This window comes from Callorhinchus milii, unplaced genomic scaffold, assembly GCF_018977255.1.
Source record: "Callorhinchus milii isolate IMCB2004 unplaced genomic scaffold, IMCB_Cmil_1.0 Scaffold8, whole genome shotgun sequence".
In the NCBI taxonomy this organism is placed as follows: Eukaryota; Metazoa; Chordata; class Chondrichthyes; order Chimaeriformes; family Callorhinchidae; genus Callorhinchus; species Callorhinchus milii.
This window is the reverse complement of record NW_024704749.1, coordinates 16,301,577-16,318,020: the sequence shown is the minus strand read 5'-3', so window position 1 is coordinate 16,318,020 and position 16,444 is coordinate 16,301,577. Positions and strand designations below refer to the sequence as shown.

General features: G+C 41.2%; 1 protein-coding gene across 4 annotated transcripts in view; it reads right to left on the bottom strand.

The window, feature by feature from the left end:
- Positions 1 to 2,567: 2,567 nt before the first annotated feature.
- Positions 2,568 to 16,444, bottom strand: part of golga2 (golgin A2) — a 36,951-nt gene continuing 23,074 nt past the window's right edge. For all 4 annotated transcript variants that reach the window (XM_007900320.2, XM_007900321.2, XM_042337286.1 and 1 more), the window contains 12 exons: positions 15,937 to 16,073; positions 14,504 to 14,722; positions 13,922 to 14,035; positions 12,636 to 12,860; positions 11,979 to 12,081; positions 11,332 to 11,423; positions 10,431 to 10,572; positions 8,833 to 8,906; positions 7,497 to 7,599; positions 6,227 to 6,333; positions 5,121 to 5,289; positions 2,568 to 3,166 (listed from right to left, as the gene is read on the bottom strand). In XM_007900320.2, coding sequence (XP_007898511.1) covers positions 2,916 to 3,166; positions 5,121 to 5,289; positions 6,227 to 6,333; positions 7,497 to 7,599; positions 8,833 to 8,906; positions 10,431 to 10,572; positions 11,332 to 11,423; positions 11,979 to 12,081; positions 12,636 to 12,860; positions 13,922 to 14,035; positions 14,504 to 14,722; positions 15,937 to 16,073 — 1,736 coding nt within the window. In that variant the 3' untranslated portion in view covers positions 2,568 to 2,915. The remainder of the gene's footprint in view (positions 3,167 to 5,120; positions 5,290 to 6,226; positions 6,334 to 7,496; positions 7,600 to 8,832; positions 8,907 to 10,430; positions 10,573 to 11,331; positions 11,424 to 11,978; positions 12,082 to 12,635; positions 12,861 to 13,921; positions 14,036 to 14,503; positions 14,723 to 15,936; positions 16,074 to 16,444) is intronic.

Sequence of the window (16,444 nt, the reverse complement as noted above, 5' to 3'; positions counted from 1 at the left end):
TTTTAACGCCTTGCAATGCAAGAGTGCGTCTCCTAACNTTTTTTTATATATACAGTATGGCAACTCCGAATGTAACTGCGCCCCAGAATACACTAAGGTGAATGTCACGCGATCTTATTGCTTTCACTTCCCCATTCACAGCCAGGAACATGGAATTCTCTCCTGCATGAAGAGAGCATCTGCATGCAAACTATGAAATGTTCCCGGTACTGCGTTTTACACATTGTAGTGTTTAATCTCGACTAATACCATCAGTTGGTGGGAAACAAAAATGTAGAAAAACGTAGCTAAATTTGGAGTTGTGATGTTAAAATAATTCCTACATTGAGAGGTTCGTTAAATGTTTTGCATCACCCAAGACTCCCCAAATCTGATACGGATAAAGGAACTATTGTACCCTGTACAGAGCCAGGCAGATCAGGGTTCATCTGCATATTAGTTAGATCTGTTTTTTTTTTAAAAAATCTTTTCAGGAAATAGTTTGAGAGAAACTGAGCAACTTAAATCCACCATTAGTAACCAGTTACCATAACACATCGTTTCAAATAAAGAAAACTACAGGGTCAATTAAACTTCAGTTTGATACCATTCTTTTCCAAGTCTGTTGAAACCAAGTCACAGTATGTTCATCAAAATAACCCATCACCTACAACTTTGAACATTCTCTCTCTAGCATGCGCTATTCGCTTGTCGCAAATCACCATTATTTTTTTTAAAGTCACTTCATCTTCCGAACGAGATGCGATCAAACATTCAACAGAATGTTTCAACCAGATCAAAATAGAATCAAAATTCCACTTTGTTCAGTAACCTTCACCCTTATCCAAATCTCTTTCCTCTCTTCCCTCCCCTCCACCCGCCAAAAAACCCCCGGAGGCAAAAAATTTTAAAATAACCTTAAAGTCTGTTCACGTGCACATTCAGGTGGACTGTTTCAGGCTGCCGTAGTGCATTTATATTCGTAGTTCTCGCTGACAGGATGAATTGGAATTGCACAACACTTACACACAAGTGTAAGGAAACAAAAAAAATCATAAAATAAGAAAAGGTGCGATGCAACCATGCGACACCGTGGATCATTCTCACAAGATAACTCCTGCGCACCGCTAACAAATCCATTCAAATACACCAAGGATACCAAGTGACGGTCATGATTTCTTACACATCGAGTTTACGAGAGCCACACAGAGTAAAAACATGAAGGGTACACTCCATTCTCATTAGAAGGCACTGTAGATCTGCAGCTAGTTATTATCATGGCAAGAGAAATCCAGAGGGTATTATTTTCTAGAGAATTGCTCAGCGGAGCAGAAAATAGTTGAGTGGCAGGTTAGCATATTAATAGATGGGCACAAACTGTGGGGTGGAGTGGTTAAGGGGTGAGGGGGGGAAAAAAATAGCAGCATATATTCCACCTTCCCAACAGAAGCTGTGAGTTGGTAAACTGTAGCTTAGAGATATCTGGGCATTTCCTTAGCTGCACTGTACAATGCTTTGCTGCAAGCTGAGAGAGGGGTTATTTTACCTACCGGCATGAACGTTTATAAATGGGTTTCATACACAGCAACTAAGCACTTTCACCATGTTCTTTAAAAGTACAAAATCTACATGGTCTTGTTTGTTAGAAGCTGTAATTATTTCAGGCAAAATGGCAGAGGCATCGCTCCCCCTTCCCACATGCCTCCAAATTCCCAACACTCCTTCCTACAAGACGCAATACATCATGTCAACGTCTCAACAATCTCCTCACAAGATGCTCAGCATTTAGAAATAGAGCAACACTGAATATCTACAAACGCAGTGCAGCTTCAAGTCTGTTTTACGCCCTATACCTAGACGTGAAAAATGCTATTTATTGCAAGCGTGACTTTCTACAAAAACAAAGAGAGTCAACTTGAAGTATGCTAATGTACCCAGATAGTTACCAATGCTGCGTTGTGCAAAGCTCAGAGGTATTGATAATCTGCCTTTACCTTGACTTCAGGGCAATTTGAAGATGATGCAAATTGCATTTCTGAATTTAAAGAGGCCAATTGTTGATTAATAAAATGGTCCACAATTTAAATTCTTCCCCAATCAATATCCATGGCCCTTTGGTAGCAATGAGTAATATAATGAGTAGTATACTTTGCTCCTAAAAATGTTGAGGATGGATTGTGTTTTAAATTTCCTGCAAATTTCTCCCCGGTTGTCTCTATTCTCCACTCATTCCTTTGTGGACATGGGCACCTGGGGCAGTCCTCCAGTACCACACCCAAGTGTTGAGCGAACCTTGGCAACAAGCTATTCAACATGGCATTCGATGGGGGCATCAAAGTCAAGCCCAATCCTATCCCCTCCCGAGATCCACACATGGGGACCTTTACCACGGTCTGTGGTTAGCGACAAGGACAGCAACACTGGCTGGCTCTTCTCCTAACCAAAGGCGTTCAATCCAAACGTACTGTCAAAGCGGTTTCCCCAGTGAACTCAGCACTTGCATTCGAATCTGCAGGCTTCCAGTTTGTATGGCCTAGTGCTGTGCTAGGCAACCACTGTGCACGTGTGAGGGGTGGGAAGGTGGGGGGGGGGAGGGAAGAGGGGAAAGCTGTGTGTGTGTTCAAAAAAAAACCTACATAGGTGACCTTTAAAAACAGCGCACCATAACCCATGGAGTCTCAATTGAGAAGAACACATTTGGAAAGTACTAAAAATCTAAATAAAAAGGTCACGTTTGTGACTGGGATCAAGGTTACTAACTTATATAAACGTTCCGTTACCACAGCGGCCGGCTTCAGAAACCTTTTCATCATGGCATCACTCGCTTACGTATTATTATTTTTTTAAAACATCCTTACAAATTTACAAATTGCCTTCTCACCTTCTTTCCCAGTTTCCAAAAATAATAATAATTGCCCCCTGTCATAGACCAACACTTAGACAACCAGAATCCTTACTTCGTCGTGCTCGTCTGCCCTGTAAAAGAAGGGGATGCAGGGAGAATAGCTCAAGAACGGACTCTGTTTGGCCTGTGGGTTCTGGATTTCCTGCAGAAGCTGCATGATCTGTTGTGCAGTGTGGTCCTCCGAGGGTAAGCCCATTGGCGGGGTCGTCTCTGATGGATGTGCTGCCCTCGAGGAAACCGCCTGAGTCTCGCGTTCGTCTGCTAAACTTACATCTTGTAGATCTACAAAGCAAAGGAAACAGTTGACAGCATTCCAACCAGGTGCGTGAGGCTCAGAAAGAGAAGCCAATTTGCAAGCATTCAAAGCAGAAAAATACACATTCTGGAGCTGAAACAAACACCACTGAATGTTCTGTGGTCTAACTCAGGCTGTATACTGCATACTTCTCCATAAGCCGTGAGATAAAGGTAATTTGACTGTATTGTGCTTCCAGGGATATTAGTTTAGTTGCTGAGGGTAAAACCCTATTATAAACATTATCGAGTCTTTAATGAACTGTGTACTCAGGGGATAAGTGCCGTGTTCGGTTATCACTCATCACTCTGGTTGGGTTATCACCCGGTTGAATACACAGTGAACCTAGAGAGGTTCCCATCTCCCTGTAGGGAAGTTTCTTCATCTTAACTTCATCCAAACTATAGGTGCAAGTGTGCTAAGATAAGCTGTCTCTACTAAAATTTCAAGTCCGAGCAGTAACAGCATGACACTCTTTAGAACAAGCAGAACTAACTTGCTTGAACAGTCTGAGCACAGAGTAATGTGGGCAGTGACCTTTGCAATACAGAGGCTGGGCTGAAGAAATCAAGAGTGATTCTACTGAAGGCAAAAATCGGAGAGGCATTTCACATCAGAATATGAACCAAACGAGTCTTCAATGCACAGAACTAAATTTCAAGTAGATTTGAAAACCGTTCAAAGACCAGTATACTCAAACATGTTCGATTGGAGATAATTTTCAACCAACGTCAAGCTTCACACAGGTATTTGATAAGGTAGCTTCGAGCCGTAATTGAAGAATAAAGGTCAGCCCTCTGCTGTGAGCCTTCTACTGTCAGAGCAAAGCAGAGCTTGCTAAAATCAAATTACATTGGTGGCCCGGAAGGTTGTATTAACTCACAAGGTTTGTTGAAATCAATAACACTTGCCTCCCCAAAAAATGAAGACTAAAAGGAAAACAGCTCCAGGCATTGAAATTTCGAATCCATCTACAGGAATGCTTGCTGCGTTGATATGAATTTATTTGTTAAACTCCTATTCCAGGCAGTCAATCACGTCTTAGCCATGTCCAGCATGGTNGGGGGAGAGGGGTCAGAGTAGATATTCAGCGCAAGGCTGAACAGCCTATGGGGAAGTCTTGCATACCTAAGCAATCAATGAAACTGGTAGGGACATGTCCTCAAGATTACAATATGAAGAGGCCTTTTGATCTTCCTGAGGAACCACCATACTGTCTTCACTATCATAGTGGTATCAAGCAGTTTGTAAGTCAAATTCACTGCTGGAGCATCAATTACCCTTTTTGTATGCCCATCCCAGCTGTTGATTCCACACACAGACCAAAAATACTTTTCTTAAACTGAGCTAAGTGGCAACTTGTTTGTGATACGCAGTACTGTAAGACGTTTCTACATAAGGCGCTGTCTCAAATGCAAAATTATTAACTTTCCTTTCACACAATCTTGGTTTAGAGCGCATTACTATAAAACATCATGCTTAAAGTACTGCAATGCAGGGAGAATGGACAAAAGAAAAAGCTTAAAAAAAATCTAGAAACACAAATAAAATCATCTCCACTGACTCTCATACCCCTCGATTGAATTGTTTTCCAAATAGATATTCAATTCTCTCTAAAACATAATCTGCCTCCATCACTTCTTTGGGTAGTTTATTCCACATTGTCACCATGCTCTGTGCAATTACATTTTAGCTTTTCCTCTTGTGAGCTTGAGTCCATGTACGTGCTCAAACTCCGAGTTGAAGAATGAAGAGAATAACAAGGCAAGTGGAAGAACAGTATTAAGTAATCTATTCCACTCTAAAAAGCAGTTGATGACAACACTGCCGAAAATCTCTCGCAATTCGTTCCCAAAGCTGAATTCAGATTGTTCAAGGAGTCAAACACTCGAGCCGAAGACGCTGGGAGCGGAAGCGCTTTGTAGTTAAAGCGTCACAAACCTTCTGTGTTCACGGCATTGAGCTCCATGGGTCCTTCAGGTAAATGCTGCCGCACTTCAGCTGCTGCCGAATGTGGAGCCTGTTGTGTGGCACCGACATATTTATTGTACAACTCGTTCCGCTCGCCCACCAGCCTCATCACCAGCTCCTGTAATTCTGACAGCTTCATCTAGAAATAAATGAGTTCCCATTCTTAAACGATGTTCATTTAGCAGCAGAGCACCGTCAAATCTGATTGCAAATTGGTTTCTGCAAACACCAATCTGTTACACGTTTTAGAGGGTGGCTTGAGAGGTGACACAACGAATTGATGGGTTTAAATCAATGGTTCTCCTAAACAAGTAACTCTTAGCTGTGTAGCTTATTGAGGGGAGGAGAAGAGAATAAATAATAAGAAACATCTTAAACAGCTGCATAGATAATGACAGCAGAGTGAGGGGCAGCACTAGTACAGGAAGCCTGTCCAATCATCAACTAAAAATAAAGCACTTTCAAAATAGGGAGGGGAGGATTTATGATTATCCAAGAAAATGTTAATATTTTCATAAACTCAGCAATCCAATAAACAGAAGCTAAATTAATAACTGTGATATTAATTTGAAGCTTTTAAATTAATCTCACCATCAGGAGCCAATTCAAAGATGCATTACATGTAATTAGGACTTGAATTTTTTTTAGGAATTGATTTACTGGGGGTGTAGATTTGTGGGTTACTGAGTCTATCAATCAGAGCTGAATAAATGCACATTATTCAAATGGCAGGGCTACTGAAACATCTCATTCCCTCTCCAGTAATACGAGCTCAGCTCCCTCACACATTTCGACCACAAATTTACTTTACAGTATATTCTGTGAAGTCCTTTGAGACGTCTCAATGACAAGAGGCTCTATATCAAATGCAAGGATTATTATTATTACTGTCAGCCTTAGTATAATCTTGCATCCAGTTTCCAGCCAAATAAATAAATTCAATGTTAACATTATGAGACAAGAAATATTAAATAACATTGAAGTTGGGTTTTCTTAGAAGGTTGGACTATTTAAAAAGATAACAAGCGATACGATTAAAAACCTTAGCAGATAGTTTAAAAACAGATTGTGTATACCTTCATCTCCTCCTTATCCTGAGCCAGTCTGCTTATGTACTCCTCCTTCTCGGTGTGCCTCTGTTTCAGAATGGCTCTCTGACTCTGGTAAAGTGCAATGTATTCACCTGATAAACAAGGTCAGAAAATTAACCCTCATTTCATTAGGCTGGAAAGGAAGACTCAACACCAAACGCTTCCATCTACATCACTGATCACTTCCGGCAAGGATGAAACACGGACAGAAAGACAGTCATGTAGAGACAGACAGTAGAAGCCGTGAGCTGTTTCAAATCTCTATACAAACTTCAGTGTTTCAATTGTTTTATGGCAGTATATGAACAAATCAGTTGGTTCCACTTCAGTGGACAGTGTCCAAATACAGATCAGATAACCACATTTTTATGAAAAACGCTTTATTACTGTAAATTCAGTGTCATCAATAATCATAGTTTAGATGATTCAGTTAATAGTTTCATCATAAAAAGGGTGCTAAAAAAAGCTATAAGCTTTTACTGAGATAACTGACAAGCTCACTTGCCGAGATACTGCTGGGTTTCAGTTTACTTATTTGTAGTGCTCACTTTCACTGTCGATGTAAGAATTATGCTCGCGATTTGACAATCAAATCTATGATTTGGCCATTTACTGGCTGGAAACTGAAGACCTATAAAAAGCCATCAAAAACTGCTCAAAGCCCTTCCAGTGGCCAAGTGGGTAAAAGCTGAGTCAGCAAGAAGCAACCTGGAGCAAGTTCTAATCCTCGTCTGTACTCTGGGCAGCAATTGGGGCCAAAATTGGCTTCAGAATCTCTACGTCAGGGAAGGAGAAGTCAGCCAGGGTTCCTGCTCTTGATCGTTACCTAGGAAGAACTGCTAGAAGGAGCATTATTGGATGAGGATAGAAAAGGGGCTTAGGTAGAATACCCTTTATGTTTCAATATCCTGGCAACACTCACTGTCAATAAGTCACACTTGAATAAAGGCCACTTAGGCAAGCTGTTGGCATCTGTGGAACTGTATCCCAACGGAAGAGAAAAGGAGTGAAAAGCATTCTGGAGAGGAGAAACTTAGCAAAGAAAGCGCTTGAAAGGAACGAGGGCAGGGAGAAAGCTGCAGAACTTTAGAAGTTTTAAATAGGTAAGTAAAGGTTAGAATAGGCAGAAAAATATAAATTGTGACTGCGAAAACAAGTGAAAATCTAACTGTGGTATCTCTATTGAGTAGTAGGGTAGTAGGGGGTTCTCAGTGTGTGCAGTTTAACAAAGTTGAGTATCTCTTAAATAAGATACCTATTGTGTCCGTCTCCCCAGACAGCTGGATGCAGTGATGCTCCAGCTCTTCCACTCGGTCTTTCAGATCTACCTTCTCCTGCATCAGGTTTGTAAATCGAACCTTTGAATTTAAATAAAAACAAACATTAGCAACAGTGGGACCTGACGCAAACCAAGACATCAGATCCTTCCATCAGAATATACAAGAAGATAATTATAGGTATTAATGCATGATCACACAATTGGTCATTTGTGTCAATCATGGTCACAAGTATACATTTCAACTTGCTTCTTGACAGAGGGCAAAAAGATGAGTAAATATTAAATCCTGCAGGAACCTGATGTGTCTGAGGCCAACACTCCATCTGAAAGCCAAGGGACGCAGACTAGCTTCAACGTGTTATTTGGGAAGCAGCAGTAGAGGTCACATTGTCAACAGAACAGTCAATGCATCAGCCCAGTGAACACGGTACAGAAATGGGAGCCAAAGGACATGGTCCTAGCTCAAGGTTTCACTCATTGGACACCATCGGCAGTCAGACCTTCAGCCTCTGCCCCCACCTTTGGAACTCCATCCCACATTCCCTTCGCCTCATTCCTTCCCTTGCCTCCTTGAAGGCACATGTCAAGATCCTCCTCTTCAACCGTGCCTTCAGCCACCCTCTTACCCTCCCTTATCCCCCCCGCTGGGGTCCAAATCCCCAACTGTGCAGCACCTTGGGACACCCTCCTGATGTGAACGGCGCTATACAAATGTAATTTTGTATTGTATTGTTCACCTGGGTTCCATCAGCAGGATTTGAAGCTGTGAATAAGAACAGTGTTGCAACACTATTACTGGAATAATAATAATCCTTGCATTTGATATAGCGCCTTTCGCGTCGGGAAGACGTCCCAAAGCACTTCACAGAACACATTGTAAAGTGAATTGACTGTATATTTGTGGGCGAACGCGGCAGCCAATTGCGCACAGCAATGTCCCACAAACAGTCGTAGATTGAAAATGACCAATTTAATTATTGTTTTTGGTTTTGGAGGAATTATTATTAGGCTCTGTGTGGAGTAAGGAAACTTGCCCAAGGTTTCGTCCTGCCTGGACAGAGGGAACCATCCAGAATACATTTTAGACAACTCCTAAAACAAAGCTGCATTATCCAACAATATTACATAAAATGCTTGTTTACAGTATTTATTCATGATACTCGTAGAAACACAAATCCAGCATGTAGCAACTAATTTGTCAATACAATTGGAGAGGAAGATAAAGTTGCAATTGTGGATGCCAGAGCTTTTCCTGCTAATGGGCTCCAAAAGGTTCTTGAATAGACAAACAAATAAATCTGTGTTCACTAACCTGTAGCTTGTCCATAGCAGCTTTCAGGGCTTCATGCACCTCTGTTGGAATGGTGTCGGTACTGTTCACTGTTCCTGAGAACCAAGAAAAATAATTCATTCAATTTCTCTACTCTCTCTCCATAATACATATCTTTTTTAAACATCTCAATACATTGTGCATTTACGGTTTGTGAGAATTTGAAATGCATTTAGAGCAATGCATTACATATTCTCGCAATTCTTTATGCAAAGAAATGTTTCTAATCTCATTTTCAACCAGCAATTCTAACTTTAAAATGTCTCATTGTTCTGTAGTCAATCATCAGTGTTATTCCCTATCCACTTCGCCAATTCCTTTCATTATCGTAAAGACCTCCAACAGATAATCTTGTAACCTTATCAACTCTAAAGAATATAACTCAGGTTTATCCAACCATAGCTGAGACCCTCTTCCCAGATGGTCAATTTTAGTGAACGTTGCTGGGTCTCCTATAATTGTAGCTTTCATAAAGGAAATCGTGCTTCCTTGCTGGGTTTGCGAGAAAGATGTTAAAGATTTAATTCATATTATCAAGGGATTCTATAAATATTCCAGATTATGATGAATATATAATTAGGTTTGGGAAACACAGGAAAAATACCTTTTTCTAACTGTAACCTTTTAAGTAAAGCAAGTCACACTTCCTGCAAATTATCTATATTGTGGGACATTTGTGGTTTGATCAAATCCCATTATTGTGCATTGTCGAATTAACCCCAATCACATAGAGGTGCCTAAGCCAATCCAAGCTTCCAGGCAAAAGGACATGGTGAGTATTTAACATAAATAAAATCTACTCCAACATGTTGGGTGCTCATTAATTGGACGGCAACACATTACGTACAAGAATTTGACTTCCCAGTCAATTGGCAGAATAGTTTACAATCTTCTAACAAGCTTCTGGTAACAAATAAAGGTTCGCTGGATATGAAATTTAAGCATGGAGCTGACACATTCCAGAAACTAGCATCAGTCGGCATCCAAAGGGAGAGAAAAGTTAATGTTCCCATTTGATTCGACCAGTCTGTAAGAATAGCAAATTTAGGTCAGAGACCAGGAAGTATTATTTGACATCAATAAGAATGAACCACTGGAACGGTTACCAGGCAGAGACCAGAACAATGGACTAATTTAAGAATCAGCTCGGGGGCAAAGAAAACCGTTCTATTGCATGCTCAGAAGTTTGGAACCATAAAGGCGAATTGCTTGGACACAATTTATATGCTATAAACTTAATTTACATTTGGACTTTGCTGTTATTTGAAGAGGTAGGAGAAGCTTATGGCCATTGATCTTAATTGTTGATTTGTCATGGTATCGGAAGGATGTTTGAACACTCAACCATGGTTTGGGCACTATCCTTTGGCACTGTGCTCAGATAGGGGGAAGAGCACTCTATAAACCAGTTCTTTTGCTCGAAGTTGTTGTAGAAAGACAACTGCAGAATTCTGGAATATTCACCTTCACGTGCGAGGGAAGGTGGCAGAATCAGATAAATGAGGCTTCACTAGACCTTTAATAGAACACATTGCCATGCAGTCAGTTTAGAAAAATGGGTGGAAAAGGGAATGGAATACCTCTGGGCTGTTCCTGGTTGCTCCTCAGGGCTGACATCTGCTGCAGTAATGCCTGGTGCTGTCCTTTCTGTTCTAAGAACTGCTGTGTCAGCTCATCTCGCTCATCCTCAAGTTGGCTTATTGCTGATTTCAGGAAGGCAGTCTGAGAAACAAATATGGAAAAACATGCCCAGTAATGAGACAATTACACTCATCTATTCAACAGATATAGTAGTTCCATCCCTGTTTATATAAAAGCTGGAGTCTGAATTTCTATTGTTTATGTTTGAGAACATCACTATCCTATTTCTTCCTGTATAAGACAGCGGTGAGGAATTGTGGGCTGTAATCCACTCAAAGACTTTAGATGGTGTTGAGAATGGCTGGAGTTGTGGTCTCCATTTTAAACATTATCTTGACCCTATTGTTAATTAAATGCATCAAGCCACTAAACCCAGAATAGTGTCCAGATAAACCACAGCACATGTTCAGGTTTGTGAAGCTCAACAGGATAGAAAAAATAAATCCAGAATAATACTTTCAGATATGCCAACACAGCGGGACAAGAGGGCACATTTTCAGGTTTGGAATTGGCAAGTTTGAAACAAACACCTGATATTTCTTCACACAATGTGTAAATAACAGCTGAAAAGACTTATTAGGTAGAGAGACGGAGGACAGGTAAGGGGACTGGACTCATTTAAGAAACAGTTTGATCTTTTAATCGAAGAATGTAGGGTGGGTATTCTGGAAAGTTGAATGAACAGCCAAAGGAATTCTTAACCCAAACTTATCCAAGGAACATTGGAAATGTATGACACAATAGGAAGCCATTTGGGCCATTTTGTCATGTTACTATGTGCTCCTCCAGGAAGCTATCCAGGAGGAGCACATATCAAGATGACATTGAAAACCAGCTTACCATTTCCTCTTTACTTTCAAAGTCCTCTGGTATTATGATTGGTTTCTTCTGGATTCCTTCGGGGAGACCGCCATAACTTTCTACACCATCACCTGTTGTACGTGTAACAACAACAACTTGCATTTATATAGCGCCCTTCATGCAGGGTAGAGTCCCGGAGCGCTTGACTGGGGTGGAGTCTGACCCTGAGCCAGGGGGAGAGGCAGGCGACTGTAAGCACGATCAAAAAGGTCTTTAGGCTGGATTTGAAAGTGGGGCGGGGGGGCAAGGCGGAGGGGTTGAGGTTAAATATTCAATTCAGTGGAGAAGTAAATTATGGAATAAAAGCCTCACTGAAGTAACTCATTTCCACTCGTTTCCCCTTAATAAAGAAATGGATACAAAAATTGTATTTATTGCAGACAGAGACCAACTTTCAATTTCATTTCTAGATAGTTCAATAGTTTACTTGTAACTTTCATTTTTGTGACAGCCCTATCAAGGTACTGTATTTTAAATTTAAAAAGCTTAGCGTGGCAATAATGTTGAATTTTTCCCTTTGCACTCAACACAGCGGAATGTTAGTGAAATCTCATTTGCGGGAAAAAGCTTTTCTTTAAAAAAAACTTTAAAACCGGTTCGAAAATGAAAGGCAAACTTCCCCAGACCTTGCATTCTGAGCTGTGGGCTGATTCCATTCAGTTCCGTTGTCAGTGTACTGATCTGCGCCTTTAATGTTTCGTTTTCCTTGTTCAACTCCTCGATTTGCCTCTGGAGGAAAAGGACACCTTTTATTAATAAAATAGATCATTTTATTATCTTAAGATGCATTTCAGTTTCAGAGGCCACTATTGTAATGTCAAATGAAGTTGGCACGATCATTCCACCCTACACTGCGAATGGTTATCAAAAGAATATACTGGTAAAATGGCATGCATATCTCTCCGGCCTCCTAAACCCATATCAGCCGGTCCACTCCCTCCTGCTTCAGGTCCCCCGCACTTTCCGCCCCACCACTGGCAGGCGGGCATTTAGCATCTCTGCCCCCACTCTGGAACTCTATCCCACAATCCCTCTGCCTCACTCCGTCTCTTGCCTCTTTCAAGTCCTGTCTAAAGACCTCCCTCTTCGACTGTGCCTTTGGTCTCCCTCCCAACCCCACCCCCTGCTCTCCACCCCTCCTGACCAGCGCCCTGGGACGTCTTTCCAACATGAAGGGCGCAATACAAGTGCAATTTGTTATTGTTGTTGCACATCCAGATAATCTTCTTAATGTTCCATCGTAAGCACAACTTGCTCTCTCCTAATTGAAACGTTAATCTCACCTTGGTCACTTGAAGGTCCTTCTGGTGCACTTCGATATGAACTTTCCCCTGTACCTCCTCATGCTGGAGCCGATCCATGAGTTGAGTCTGGAGCAGGTATTGCTTTTGCAGCTCCTCTCGCTCACTGATGAGCTGCTGGTAGGCTGCTGTGTATTGCTGTAGATGAGCGTAGAACTGATCCCTCTGCTCCAGCAAGCCCTGAGCTTCCAGCGATTTCAGATCAAGCTGAGAAAACATCCAAGTGACATTGTAACATCAGCTGAACTAGTTAAAAACATACAGCTCTTGCAAACAGGGCAATTACTCTATGTAAGCAAATAAACTTTTCAACAAAGATTAAGCTCAGTGACGATCACAAGACCAAGAACTCTGAAATGTATTGGATGAATTAGTCTTGGGACAGGGATCCTGGATTCAGTGCCATGTGAAGATAGTGGAAATGACACTGGTTCAATGTTTCACACCACTTCAATGGTTACTGATGCCAAAAAAATCACAAAATGTGAGGCACAGACTACCCTGCCCCTTGGTCGAGAAGTGGGCATATAAAGAGGTAATGTCATTTCCCAGGATGGACGTTGATGAAATTTCCTTCAATTTTTTTTAAAATAGAGATTTTTGTCCTTTCCCGACACCTATTACTTAAACATTTGTACACTTCATACAACGTTTCTGTGCCACCACTACCCCCCAAGTGGGTGTGACGGAGTAAAACATGGACAAAGAATATTCAATGGCTGCCAAAAGTATCCGCATGAATGAGAAATTACCCAAGCTGCTTTCAAAATGAGCTTCCCCGTAATTATGTCTTCAGGAGAACAAGGGAATGTGGTCCCAGACATAATGTGACCCTGGTTTGTATCAAGCTCTGTAGGATAATTTTCCGAATCAAACAACATGAAAATAGGCTCACAATAGTCCACTTTCTAAAAAAAATGAATTTGATTCTCCAGTCCGATCTGCATCCTATGCATATGTAATTTGGGCAATTTTCTTTATTCTTTATCTACTGAATTTTTATCGGTTTGCTTGAATCTAGAACTCAATCAGATCTCACGGATGCTTATGTCTGCAGGATTTTTTATTTAATCTCTTCACAAAGGACGCCTTACATTGTGTGCAACTGGAAGACAAAATGCATTTAAAGGACAAAGCTGTACATTTAAAGAGCAAGAGCTGCAAGCTCATGAATAAATGCCTCATTCACAAAGCTGCTGTCTGAATATAAATGATCCCTTGCAGAGTCATTCAATATCCTAACTCATGTTTGTGGCAGAAATAAATACCTTCTCTTTCAATTCTGCCAGATCCTCCTGTAGTTGTCCTATCCTCCGTGCCACTTCCTTCTTCACATGTTGCTCGGACTGCAATGCGCTGGTAAGCTCCATGTTCTCGTTTGTCTGTGGGCATTAGGGCGGTCAGACACCAGATAACACACACAAGAGCTTGCAATTCAGCGATGAACTTGCTGACCATACAAATAAAATAATTCAACGCTGCATCGCTTCCATAGCTTGCTAATTTTCTCAAAAGTTAATTGTGAATTACAGAAGCTTACTATACAAAACAATACTTTGGTGGGAGAATATATACCTTTGGAAAGGAGCCGGGGGGAGGGGGTGGATTGGGGGTTAGGAGGAAGAGTGGAGCAAGGGAACATCATTTGTTTAATTGATTGTATCACCCACTTATTCAATTCAAACAAGAACTTCAACAGCAAAATGTTTATCATTGGGGTCTTATATAGAATATTGGGATTGAAGACCAATCACATGAATGAATGATTAAAAGCTGGAATTAAGTAGATGGGTTCAAGCATTTAAGATGGTAAAAATATGCTTTACAGGAGATGATTGTGTGATACGCACAAGTTTAACAAATCCGTTCTGAAGTTCTGCGAGCTGCTCCTTCAGCTCCCGGTTCTGTGTCAGCGCTCTGCTGATGGTGACCTTGTCACTCTGCATGTTTTCCAGCAGTTGGTGACGGTCCACTGTGTCATCGTTGTAGCGTTGCACTGTGCGCTCCAACTCCTGCAGCCGCTCCTCCTGCTCTTGGTTCAAGCGACTCAGCTGCTCGTTGTCGCCAACCTGAAGAAACCATCGAGGTCGAGAAGGCATCGTTCAAATCAAATGTGGAAACTTGACAAATATATTCCCACCGTCCCCACTGGTTTGACATTGATATTCAGTTCTGGGGGGGAATACATTTTTGGAAAACAGAAAAGCTACTTAAAGCCAGGGTGGGTGGGTGGGTGGGTGGATGTAAATTAGGCACAGCCATGCCTCCAAGATAAATCGGCGACACGTTCAGGTAATGAATTTTGTGTTAGCACAACACAAAACCTAAAATTATAAAATTCAAGTAGCCGTTACAGAATGCTCATTGAAGGCCAGAGCTCACCGACTTTGCACATAGCATTTTGACGTCCAGCCAAAGCTACAGATTTGCACAGCTTGCTCAAGATCCTCAAGTGTAGCAGTCTCCAAGTACAATGCAGCATGCTCCGATTCATGCAAAGTGAGTAACGTCGCTCAAAGCAAGAAAAATCTGAACAGGGTAACGAACGCAATGGTGCAGGTTTGAAATGTAGGCCACATAAATTGGGCCATTATTACTTTTACCGCAGCAATCCACCCAAATTAGTCACAACTTATTAAACAGAGTGCATTTGGGGATTGCTGCTACAAGGTGATAAATTAAGATCTTCAATCGTGGTACAGCCTCGGTGAATGAGATTTTCTCAAAACAAATTAGAAACAGTACATCATACTGTTCATACTAAATCATTAAAGCAGGTCTCGTGTCTGGGATGGCTTTTGTTTTAGTTGGGATCTCTTTTGTTTTACTTGCCTTCCTTTTCTTTGGGTTTATTGCTAAATAAGAAGGTGGGCAGCATAGTGCGCCTATTCCCAGACAGAATTTCAAATATTTTGCGCTCTGTGTTAAAAAAAGCATTTTGAACCTCACACAAGAGGCAGCTGCAAAGATTCATCAGAAGGTTTAAAATAGCTTCAACTGTTGCTGCATTTTATGAATTGAGGAAATGTTCAATCAGCAATATGCATCTAACTCCTGTAGATTATTATATAACGATAAACATTCGATATGTGCCTTTCACATCGGGAGGATACAATACAAAATTACATTTGTATTACGCCTTTCATGTCGGGAGGGCGCCCCAAGGTGATAGAGGCCCATGAATGTCCTAAAGCACTTCACAGGAGATACTCTAAAGTTGAGTGACTTTTTTCTGATACATAATTCTCCAGAGTTCTGCTTTAGGACAGTAAAATTCTCCTACCTGTGCCCGATATTGGGTGTACAACTCTTCCTTCGCCTGTTCCAGTCGATGAATGTCTGCCTGCAGAGCCAATTCGTGTTCTGTGGGACCCTCAGGCTGTGGTGCTGTCTGGCTTTCATGGACCTCACACTGTTGTGCTATAATAGAGCACCAGCAGGATTTTAAACTCTAAAAGGCTTACTGTGTACCATCTATTTGCGATATTGAAAATAATTAAGCTGTGAGAAACAGGCATGTGTGAGGGGGATTTAAAAATCATCCCACAAATCCCAACAAGTGCCAGTTCATAAAATTGTAGTTGGTTGCCACTCAATAATCCCTGGCTGGGTGAAGCATCCCAATTCCAATGTTTAGCTTTCAATTGTGGGCAACAGAAATTACAGGACATCAGAAAAGTGGCCTCCACCTTGACATGGAATTTACTCAAGGTTTTATTGAAAGATGCAAAATGTTTGCAAATACTATACTGTCCAAGATTTTCTTTTGCTAGAGGAATCAAAGATCTCTA